Source organism: Coturnix japonica, chromosome 20 (assembly GCF_054131305.1).
Source record: "Coturnix japonica strain WE chromosome 20, WE-NBRP24, whole genome shotgun sequence".
NCBI classification, from domain to species: Eukaryota; Metazoa; Chordata; class Aves; order Galliformes; family Phasianidae; genus Coturnix; species Coturnix japonica.
The window spans coordinates 9,136,560-9,147,905 of record NC_140682.1 but is presented as its reverse complement, the minus strand read 5'-3'; the positions used below and the strand labels follow the sequence as shown (position 1 = coordinate 9,147,905).

The 11,346-nt window shown below is 52.0% G+C and overlaps 1 protein-coding gene and 1 long non-coding RNA gene across 2 annotated transcripts; both read right to left on the bottom strand.

Moving 5' to 3' along the window:
- Window positions 1-444: 444 nt before the first annotated feature.
- Window positions 445-4,113, bottom strand: LOC146757619 (uncharacterized). The gene is made up of 3 exons (XR_014936093.1): window positions 3,802-4,113; window positions 2,968-3,162; window positions 445-2,650 (listed from the first exon to the last, which is right to left on the bottom strand). It is a non-coding gene; the product is annotated as an uncharacterized LOC146757619 (long non-coding RNA).
- Window positions 4,114-4,375: 262 nt separating this feature from the next.
- LOC146757618 (uncharacterized) lies at window positions 4,376-11,008 on the bottom strand. Its single transcript, XM_085520720.1, has 16 exons — window positions 10,774-11,008; window positions 10,443-10,568; window positions 10,093-10,172; window positions 9,713-9,824; window positions 9,313-9,402; window positions 8,968-9,072; window positions 8,632-8,784; window positions 8,323-8,474; window positions 7,908-8,055; window positions 7,605-7,742; window positions 7,309-7,485; window positions 6,897-7,052; window positions 6,644-6,745; window positions 6,424-6,526; window positions 6,126-6,185; window positions 4,376-5,859 (listed from the first exon to the last, which is right to left on the bottom strand). Exons 1-16 carry the CDS (start codon window positions 10,780-10,782, stop codon window positions 5,711-5,713), a joined length of 1,860 nt encoding a protein of 619 aa, XP_085376846.1. The 5' UTR covers window positions 10,783-11,008; the 3' UTR covers window positions 4,376-5,710.
- Between the last annotated feature and the right edge of the window lie 338 nt (window positions 11,009-11,346).

The following is an 11,346-nucleotide window of genomic DNA, read 5'->3' as shown; positions in this document are numbered from 1 at the left end:
ATTTCATGGCTGCTCTCAGGTCACCGTGGAGCCTTTTGTACTCCAGGCTGAACAGCCCCAGCTCTTTCAGCCTGTCCTCATAGGAGAGGTGTTCCAGCCCTTGAATCAGTTCTATGGCATGTATCAGTGACCTGTACATGCTCCAACAGGTCCATGTCTCTCCTGTACTGAGGACTCTGCATCTGGATGCAGTACTCCAGATGAGGCCTCATCAGCACAGAGTAGAAGGGCAGGATCGCCTCCTTTGCCCTGCTGGCCGTGCTTCTTTTGATGCAGCCCAGGATATGGTTAACTTTCTGTGCTGTGAGAGCACACTGCTGGCTCATGTTCAGCTTCCCACCAACAGGAACCCCAGGTATTTTTCGCCAGGACTTTGCTCAATCCTTTCAGGCATTTCCCTTCCACTGAAAGCTTGATCCAGGATCTTGCCTTGTTCATGTGCACGGTGCTTTCTCACTTCATTGTGTGCACGGTGATTTCCCAAATAAGTCCAGATTTGCAGCATTTCCTTTCCAAAAAGAATTGAAGGTGGGGAATAAAGTGGGGAGGAGAGAGATAGATTCCAGCTGTATCTGCTGATCCATCTTTGCCTCATAGCAGGAAATAATCAAACACCTGTCTTAGTTCCTGGTGCTGTTCAAAGAGGAGCTCCTCATGAAAGATGAATTTCTTCCTCAAGTTCTATTGATCACAGTACCGGTCTGTTTATCAGTGTTCTGTTTTGGACCCCTCACTATAAGAAAGATATTGAGGCCCTAAATCTTGTCCAGTGAAAGGCAACAAAGCAGTGAAGGATCTGGAGCAAAATTAAGCTGGGCAGTTCTTTTTTTTTTTTTTTTGAGAACCAAAGCAATAATATTTTTATTTTATTTCTTTATTTATTGCTTACATCCCACTGAATGCAGCAAGAATATTCAGAAATATAAGTGTGAGGTGCCACTTCTCTCTTGCTGGTGCAAAAGCAGATCAAACCTCTGCACATCAGGAGCAAAAAGAGACAGATTGTGCAGAGCACTCCATAGCTGGGACTGCAGGAGGGCTCAGCCTGCTGTGCATAGCAAAGTTTCTCTTGTGTCCCTTGTCTCACTGCAGCTTTAAGGAATTCCCGAGGGGAGCTGCCTTAATAGCAAGTTGTACCACTTTTAAAGCTACATTTGTATCGCTCACACAGCAAGAGCTCTTGTCACATGGAAGCCATCGAATGAAAACACTGACGTGGCAAGAGAATAAGGCGAGATAATGAGAAATTAAGAGCATGAAAAGTAAATGCTCTAGAAAAGCTGACACTTCATAACACTTCAAGTGAACACTTGCCTGAATTTCAAAGTCGACCGATAAAAAATTATTTGCTTTTCTTATGTAACAGAAATAGATAAAGAATTCTGTTTGGATAGGAAAAGATTCCACTAGGCTGCAATTTACGTATGGATGCTCAATATTTAAGGAAATTGATTCTTTTACTTTGTAAAAGTGCTGTGCGTCACAGGGCAACCATGGGTCCTGTGATCCATCCTGCCCAGCCCCACAGCACGGGGCTCAGCTGTGACCCAGGAGCAGCCACCATCCTGTCCATGGCAGGGTGACCCTGCGCATGCCATCGTGCCCTCCACCAGGCCATGGAAACTGCATTTTCTTCTTCCCCCCCCCATCCCCAGAATGATAAAAGACAGACTCCATCAAGTCAATAGAGATGCTCCTGTTTCAAGGTGTGCAGAAATTCCCACCCTGCAGTGGTTTGAACAAGGACTGGTGACACGAAACAAACGGGGCTGCAGAAAGCAGAAAGAAATTGGTCTGTGCTTTATGGGGCACATCCTGGAGCTCCTCTGAGATCCGAGTTCAGCACCAATGGGATCATGCAGAGAAATCCTTAAGTCCGAGTTCAAAAGTCGTTTCTTCAGTGACCAAAGGGAAGTGAGAGCGCATAAGGAGAGAATACCACTCCCAGGGCTCAACGCAGCCATTCCCCTGCAGCATTTGAAGCACGGACTCAGATGTGAATGATCCAAATCCTTTATTACAAGTTCTCACATCCATTATAAACCTTCACAAGTTTTTTTTTTCCTAACATATCCAATCAGAGCCGTGAGTCCCTTCTTCTCCTTCCAGAGGTGTCCTTGGTTCTCAGGCTGTTGATCTGGCTCCACAGCTGCTGCTCTGAACAGCTTTTCTTGTATTCCCACATTCCCCCACGAGCCCAGCGCGGGGCAGGGCAGGATAGAGCAGGGGATGCTCCAAGGGACCACAGGAGAGGTAGAAGAAAGCTCCAGTGTGAGACCAGGGCCTCGTCGGCCCCCTGAGCAGAGAAACATGAGCAGGGCAGCTGGAGAGGCTGCGTCCTCATTGACACTCCTGGGCTGAGCCTTCAGCCTTCTGAAGGGCTCCAGCCATGCACCATCGTTCTCTGTAGGATTGTCCTTCAGGTGTGCAGCCGTGGCGGAGTCGTGCAGGATCAGGGTCCAACCCGTCCACACTCCGCTCCTGGCACAACCATCTCCATCCTCACCCATCTGCAGCCCTTCCCCACCCCACTGCAGAGCAAAGTGGGTACCCAGGGAAGAGCAGAGGGTCAGCAGACGTTGCAGTTGGGATTCAGAGATCTCTGCAGGGAAGCTCAGGGTGAGCCAGGTCAGATGCGCAGCTCCGGCTGCTGCACAAACAAAAGAGAGTGGATTTCAGAGTCTTGCTGCCAAAATGCTCCCCAAGAACAGCAGGGGATGCCCAGCGCCAGGGAAGAGGGGACCCTGCATGGGGATATCCCAGAGAGCGGGCAGGGGACAGACTAAGACAGCAAGGTGAGAGGAAGGCACTGAGGGACCAGAAAGCTGCAAGATCCCCTCTGCCCTCTTCGCCATCCAGGCTCCTGGCCCCACTCAGTGCAAACCCACCCAGGCCCAGGGATGACAAGTCAACACAGGGCACTCTCACCTCCTGCAGGATCTGGGGAGCACCAAGCCTGAGGCTCACCTGGAGGCAGTGAAGATGTGCTTGGAGTTGGTGCAGATGGCGTTGATGGGGCTGCCCTTTGATCTCCCCAACTGGGCCGAAGTTATCCATGTTCCAGACTTTGATCACGCCTCCTTGGTACGCACTCAACAACATGGGGCAGCCAGGGATGAAGGCCAGGGTACAGACCCAATCTTTGTGTGCTCTTGGGATTTGCTGTAGGTACATGGCAGAGCAGAGATCACAATCAGCCTCATGCACTCAGCTGCAGGGCTGCAGATCATCCACTGCTGCCCCAGAGTCAATCCAAATCACCAAGCTGGACGCAAGACTTGGGGCCTGAATCCTCTTCTCAGAGAGTAACATAGCAACTGATGCTCCAAGCCTATGTCCCAAGGGGAAGTGGCAGTTCTGGGTGCCCTTCAGTACACACCCATAGGCACACAGAGCCACTTGGCACACACACTGCCAGATCCCCAGGCTGCCTTTCCAGGATAGCAGGACTTAGACCAGGTCCCTCAGCCTTCCTCCTTCCACACTTCCACATACCCTCGATCACAATTCCACATACCCTCTATTACACTTCCACATACCCTCAGTTACACTTTCTTATACCATCAGAACAGTTTGTCCCATTCAAACACCTTTAATACCATATAACGTTCCCTTAGCAATCCGTATTGTTCAGTTATAAACAAAAAGTTACTTTCTCTTTAACCCTTTTTCCTTTGTACATGATTCCACTATTTATACCCTCAATTAATGATTCATATTGCATGTGATGTTATGATGTGGAATATGGACAGCAACAGCACAAAACCATGACACAGTGTTACCGACCCAACAGGCTCCGACCTTAGAGCCGCTCAGGGCTTTGCTAGCAGATCTCAGCAAGGAGGCTCCCACCTCCGTCTTCGGCACTCCATGGGAAGATTGTCGGGGTCACTGAGCTGCAGCAATACAACAGGGCTGGCAAAAATGTTCTTGGTTGGTGTGAGAGAACCTGAGCTGGGGCTCATCCAAGGAGATTCAGCGATCACAGCTTCTAGTCCTGCACTTCACACATAGCTCCAGGCAACAGCAAATTAACTGTCCCTAAACACTGCAAAAAGAGGATGGATCCAATTGGATGGCCCCTGAGATAGACAAAACTCAACACCCAACACAAAGCACAGTCCTCTCACCTGCTGGTCAGCAAACAACAGAGCACAACACACACCAGCATCCAGGACTCGTGCAAAAAAAGAAGAAAAAGAAATTGCTAGATGGTGTTTCTCAGAAACACAGAAGCACAAGCCAACTGGAAGATAGCTGCAATTATTCTTGAAAACAATGTCCTTTGTTATCTTGATGTGGCCAGTGTTGAGTGAAGCAAACAAAGTCAACCCGATTTTCTTACATTCAGATTAATCTGCAAGGCACAAAGTAATAAAGGTATGATTTTTATTAATAAACTGAGTGTTAGCAGCTGTCAGAAGAATGAATGTGTCACACACAGAGGTAAACTCCCACAGCAAAACTAGATGTAACATTTCCTATCTGTGTTTCATCCTCACAGGAAAAGCCTTTCTTCGCAAGATCTCCTGGAAGAGAGATGGTAAGAGACATGAAAACTGAAGGATCCGAGCACAGCTCTCCAGTAGCTCCCTCTGTACGTAGATGGTCGCAGAGACAAAAGGTCAAGTCCACTTTTGGAGGGAGCTTGGTGATGTTTACCACTAACGTTACACCACCTTCAGGTAAGTCTTCTCGCTTTCACATCCTTACAAAAGTGCATGAAATGGATCAGCATCCGCTTCTTTGGTTGACTGTTGCTTTTACTCTGAGGTCAAGTGATACAGGCTTTGCTGGTGATCTTCTCTACTCTATTGCTGTGGGTTTTTAAAATTACTATTTTTCCGCTTCAAAACATGCAACTTTGGCACTGTTTTCCCATTTCCAACAATGCAGTGAAATCCCGGTCTCATTTGGATGACAATAAGATGAACCACACTGCATTCTGAAGAGTACAAAACATGCTTGCTCTCTCCTTGGTTCTTGTGCACGGGGACACTAACACCAATTCAGTTCAAAGGAGAAATTTCCTCCAGTGACTCTTGTCCCCATGTCTTCCTTCATCTTCCATTATTTTGTTGTTGTGTTGCTGCTATTAGTAGTATTAGAAACAGTATTGTTGTTAATGAAGAGTCTAATGTCATCAAAGAAAGTTTGCAGAATCCTTTCTAATCCGGTTTTGAATTGCAAACTCAAAAGCAAAGATCTTGAATTCTGGATTCCTGGCTCTCCAAGACATAGGCAAAGAAAATGTGTTTCTTTGTCTTTTTCCACATGACACTTATGTCCAGGCACACAGCACTATAAGCAAGCAGGAGCTTTGCTGCCCAGCATTCCGGCTTTGCAAAAGCTAGAATAAACCACAACTTTTCTGCTTGCTTGTTTAAGTTCCAAGAACTCATATGAGGAGTTACAATTTAGTCAGTGTAATTATGATCAGTTCTGCATCTGTGTGCATACGTGCTGCTCTCTAGTGGTCATATTCTCCAGATCTTCCTTCCAAAGGCTTTCAATTGTGCTTTTCAATTTAATTAATCGCTAACTACAGACCCAGTTCTAACCAGCTTGGTTCCTGTTCTTTCTTCCAAGATGTCTGTGCTCCAAGGCTCCCGCTGTTGTTCAGGGGGTCTGTCTTGCGTGACAGGAACACATGTCCCAGCAACGTTGCTGTACAGGTGTCCTAGCAACGTTAATGAACAAGAATTATCCCTCAGAAGGCTATGCAGGACCAGCGGAAAAGTGCTGGGAGCCTTCTCCGTGCTGGTGCCGCCTTCTGCCTTTGGTGTCTCAGCTTCTGGATGGTCTCAGATGCCATAGAACAGACTGTCAGATGGGGGTCATCTTCCAAAGGCTGAAGGGCTGCAACAGAAGGAAACAGAGCAGAGATGGGACCCCCAGTCTACAGAGAGCCACCAGCTTCCACTCTGGGCCTTGCCAGCCCCACTCCTTGCTTTTCCTGGCCAGGAGGAGCACGGGAGACTGACGGGTCAGTGGAAGACACTGCTCAGGACTGCCATGAATGCTCCTCTGCCCCTGCAGCATTTCCTTGCAGCAGGGCAAAGCACAGCTGCATGCTGCCCAGCTCTGCCCCCAGCCCCAACACACACAGCACTGCCCTCACTCACCACTGCAGAGTTCATTCAGCATCTCCTCACTCTGCTCCCTGGCGTGCTTCCCAATCAGCCCTAGGGAAAGAGCTCTGTCAGACACCCACTCCCCAACATGCTGCCAGAAGCTCAGACCCCAACCCCGCCAGCCCAGCTGCTTCCCCTTCCATGCTGCAGGCAGGGACGGCACCTGAGGGGGGACCTGAGCAAGGCACCCACTGTGGCTACCGGCATGGGCAGGCTGTACCTGGGGGCTTCAGGGCTGTGCCTTCCTGCCAGGGCAGGGCCCAAAGAGGGACGCAGGGGTTGGGCTCACCAATGAATCTGACAGCCTCGCATCGCAAGGAGGCCTGAGAATCCTCCAGGTATGGCAGGCTCTGCTGCAGGTACCCTTCCACTCCCTTTCTGTCCTGCTGCAGCTGAAGAAGAGAACAAGAGCATGGGGCTTGCAGAGCAGCCACAGCTGCTGCTGCAACCCCTCCTCCAGCATCCCCTTTCCCCCAGCAAAAAGGTGGGGGCTGTGAGATTGTCCTCACCAAACACTTCATGATCCCCACTGTGTTCTTCTGCTGGGTCTGCTGCTTGAGCTCTTTCCACTTCAGGAACTTTGCACAGGACACAAGGGCTTCCCCAGATGCCTGCAGAACAACAGATGCAGGGACATGGCACCACACACACAGACACACATCCCAGTGTCTGAATGCTTGCTGAACTTGCTCTCAATTGCACATCACAGCTGAACTGTCAGCACACCACTGCCTGCACACTGCTCAGCTCTGAAATTCGTACCTGTGCTACGCTCAGGGTCTCGTCACTCATGTGAAAGAGCAGAGGGTGCAGGGCCCTGCGCACGATCTTCTTCATGCTTCCCTTCTGAGACCACAGCACAGCATCCATCACATCCATGAAGAGGCGGATGGAACCTTCTCGCACTTCAGATGATGCCTGAGGGAGAACAGGAGGACCTCAGACCTCAGCAGCACACTCTCACTGCCCATGGTGAGCATGAGTGTAGGCTGAGCCCCAGCACAGGGGCCTGACATCACCAAGAACAACCAAGCTGCACTAGCAGGGACACGGCCAGCAGTGCTACAGAGCCCACAGGACATGTCATTCCTGAGAGCCCAGAGAAGGAAAGAAAGGAGAAGACGCTCCTGTCAAGCACCCACCCGCAGAGCTCAGCCTCCCACATCAGACTTACGTGATTAAAAAGAGGCAGGATCTTCTCAGCCAGCTCCAGAGCAAACGGACTGGCATGCCTCTTCCCCAGATGGTGCATTGCATTCCTGAAAATATTCAGCACCTTCACAGTAATGGCTGTGTTGGCAAACAGCAGGTTCTCCATGACGCCTGGAAGCAGGGCCCGGATTTCAATTGCCTGTACAAAACACACAATTTCCTTTCCATCAGGAGGACAGATGCCAAGGCACAGTGTTGCCCATTGCCCCAGCGCCAGGCTGTCAACATGAGGCCTTCGTTTGACAAGGTCCTGCTCACCGTCTCAGGTCTATCAGACAGCAGCACGAGACGTCTGAGCACCAGCCAGAGCACTGGCAGGCTTTCCACATTCAGAAGCTTCTGGAGCAGTGCTGGCTTACACAGCTCCTTCACCAGCTCTTCAGTGGGAGGCATCGCCTGAAACCAACACAGCAGTGAGAGGCAGGCAGAGGCAGCAGGACATCCTGCACCCTGCAGCTCCTGGCTGCTCTGGCAGCTCAAGGCAGGGCACTAGGGAGACACAGCCCAGCCTGAGCTACCAGTGCTCTGTAGGAGAGCACGGTGCATTGTCCAGTAACTCACAGTCAAGCGAAGGAGGCCCAACTCCTCTGTGCTGATGCTCAATATCTCACACAGCTGTTGGTCCTGTAGAACACTGCTGAGCTCATCCCAGATCCGCTTGGATGCTTCCAGCAGGGTCAGCACACTCTTCAGTATGTCCAGGGTAGTGCTATAAACAGAGAGCAATGCTGTGTCAGCAGGGCTGCCTTAGCCACAGCACCATGGCTCAGGCAGGAGCCTGATGGGGGGCTCTGGGCTGCCATGGTTGGTATTGGCTGCTGCAGCCCTGAGCTGCCCACCAGCACTGGAAAGCACAGTGGGATGGAGGGCCTGCTCCTTGGGATGTCCTGCAGCTTTCCTTGGCTCTGGCAGCCAGACCATTTCTGAGCCCTGCTCTTCACATGGAACAAATGTGTGGGGCTGTCTGGGCTGATACCTGTCATTCTGTGGGAGGTCGGTCAACACACTCCTCAGCACATCCCTGGGAAACTGGACGGTCAGCATATCCAGCACTGAGAGCAGGATCTGCTGAACTGATGTGCTCTGGATCTTCAGGTTGGCGTGGATGAATCCCAGAATCTCTGGCACCTGTTGTGAGAACACAGGGAGACTGCTGCTGCCACTGGACTGCAGCCATTTGCCTCCCAGGCTGTGTTATTACTGCCCTTCCCACAGCTCATTGCTGCCTTCAAATGGCTTCAGTTCCCAAGAGCTGTGGCGGGCAGGGTTGCCTCACTCTGCTTACATCCATCAGCCAGGTGCCAGGGTTTCTCCGAAGCACATCCAGCATAGTCTCAGCCCACTTCTTCTCATCAAAACCACAGTCCCCAATGATCTTCTCCAGGGTTACAAGGGCAATGTCTGTCCTCTGAGAAGGGGCAAGGTTTTTTCCAAGGGGCTGCAGTAAGAAGGAAAAAAGGAGGGAAGGCATGTTAAACAGAATGAGAGAATAGCATCTGGAGCAGGATGAGCACAGGCAAAAGGAAGGATAAAGACCCTCCCTTCATGTCAAAAGCATTCTGAGGGTTCACACCTGAGCCGCAGCTTTTCTCACAGGTACACAATTTTCATGTCTCCTTACCTGCTGCCAGAAACTGCTGGTCATGAAGCCACTAAGCTTCGAGATGCGCCCCAAAGCCCTCTCACACACAGCCTGTGTCTTGGAGATGCTGAAAGGCAGCAGCACCTGTGAGGAGAGGAGCTGCTGGTTAGCCTGGGAGCTGCTGATGCCCACTGCAGGTCTGCTGAGCTCCTAGCTGGAATCACAGCATCCATCCAGGCTTCCCCTGAGCTTAAGCCAAGCCCATCATGGGGCTACTGCCGCCAGGGTCCCTTGCTGGCTCCAACTACTGCCAGTGCCGTTTCCATGGAGTGGGATAAACTACTAGAAGGGAGCTGTGGGGGCAGAACTTCACAATAGACAGACCTCCAAGATTCCCTGCAGCCGACTCTTGACACTGGCAATGGGACAGACATCTAGCACAATCTGCAGCATGTCGTCCATAGCTTCCAGGGTCTGTAAAGAGAACAGTGGGTTGTGGAAGTCTTTCAGGGTTCCCTTTCATACCCAGTAGACTGCTGTGAACCCCTCTGGCTGCCAAGGAAGGATACCCACAGATCTGTGCACAGGGGCACCCTGCAAGGCTGCTGCACTCAGAGCAGGCTACAACACAGGGTGTTTGCCAAGCCCAAGGCAAGAGTGAGAGGGGTGAGGGCAAGCAAGGCTGCTACCTTGTCCCACAAACATCTTGATAGATCTCTGGACACAAGTAATGCAAGCGGCAGCCCAGAGGCATGGGGTCAACAGTAGATTGCCCAGTACATACCTGGTTGTAGAGGGAAATGTTCAAGGCCCTGGCTGGAGGAAGATAGAAGACGATGCTGCAGCACACCTTGAAGAGATGGAGTATTTCTTCCTCTGTAACTGCATTAACTGTGCTGCAATTAGAGAGACACTGATGCTAGGAGCGGTGCCTGGGTGCTGAGGCAGGGCTGGAACAGGTCCTCCCCTGGGCAAGGCTCCCTGAGAGGGATGGGGAGCCCTGCCAGGAGGTGCCTCCTCCCCTACGGGGCTGCTCTGGGTCAGAGGACAGTCCTGATGTCACCAGCTTTGGGGCGAGGGCCAAGACTTAGTGGGGAGCTGCATCAGGGCCACCAGGATGGTGCCTGGGGGATGTGCTGGCAAAAGCAGGGGCTGGGCAGGTACCTCAAGGCAGCAATGGTGTTCATGCAGCAGTATCTCAGGCCAGTGCTCAGCTGCTCCATGGGCTCCTCACGCAACAGAACCTGCAAAGCACAATCAGGATGGCACCTGGCAGCTGCCAGCACCCAGCAACAGCAAACCTGCCACCGGCCGCTAGGGCCTGAGTCGCCCCAGTGGCCCTTGACAAACACTGGCACACTGGTGCTGCTGTCCACCTCCACTGCTGAGCTCTCAGCAGCACCTGGAGTCCCATCTGGGGCACTTGGGTGTCTGTGCATCATTTCCCTGCCTCCCTCTCCCCCTGTCCTGTCCTTCTCACAGGGTGCAGCTACCTGGGTGCCATGTCCCCTCACCTCAATCTTCTTGCACTGATTTTTCAGCAAGCAGAAGATATCATGGCTCAGTGTGAGGCTCGTCTGTCCAGCCATGCTGCACAGTATACAAATGGAATTGAGGAACTGCAGCTTCTGCACCAGATCCTGGCAAGCACACAGAGACCGAGGAGTGTGAGTGGGGACAGCCATGGCCAGGGGGACCAGGCGTTGCGGGGTGTGGAGCAGCACAGGACAGCTGCAGGACAGCAGCAGCTCTGCCCGGCCATCAGCCCTCCTGCAGCCTGAAGGCAGAGCCAGAGGGACCGTCTGGAGATGCAGGTATAGCCACGATGGAGATGGCTGCTCTTACCATTTCCATGCTGATGGTGTTGGCTTGGATGAAGTCCACTGCCTCCTGTTCCACATCAGTCAGAGGCAGCAATTCAGCATCTGAGCAAGGAGAGAGAGCAGTGCTATAGAGGGGCCAAAGGCAGGCGGGAGCAGAAGGAGCTCTGCCCTCTCCGGCCCTGGGCTCGCTCCCCTGGCACAGTCTGCCCGTGACAAGGGTTCCTGGTGTGGAGCAGGGGGCACTCGCTGCCCCAGCCCTGCCCACCCCGCTTTAGAACCTCACTCACCAGCATGCAGAGGCATCACCTCCGTAACTTGGTAGGGCTCTGCTGGAGATCTTCTGTCCTGGGGAGCCCCACTCTCCTCCCCGGCCATGCACGCGACGCCCATCACAGCAGCTGTGACGTGCTGGAACAGAACGGAAACACATTTCTGTTTTCTGTATTCACACAGCACAGTATGGGTACAATTCGTCAGAACTACCCTCGCATACCCTGCGGCAAAACCATGTGCGGGGACAAAACATGGCACGTACCTGGCAGTGAGATAACTTCAAGCTATCTGCAGCAGTTCCTTGTCGCTTTGCTCAGATGGA

Bases quoted from the DNA above. Each gene is read 5' to 3' on its own strand.
- LOC146757618 (XM_085520720.1), bottom strand. The intron at 9,403-9,712 runs GTATGTACTGGG...TTCTCTTTACAG, and splicing joins ACATTTCCCTCTACAACCAG to ACCCTGGAAGCTATGGACGA. The intron at 6,527-6,643 runs GTGAGGACAATC...TCTCTTCTTCAG, and splicing joins TGGGGATCATGAAGTGTTTG to CTGCAGCAGGACAGAAAGGG.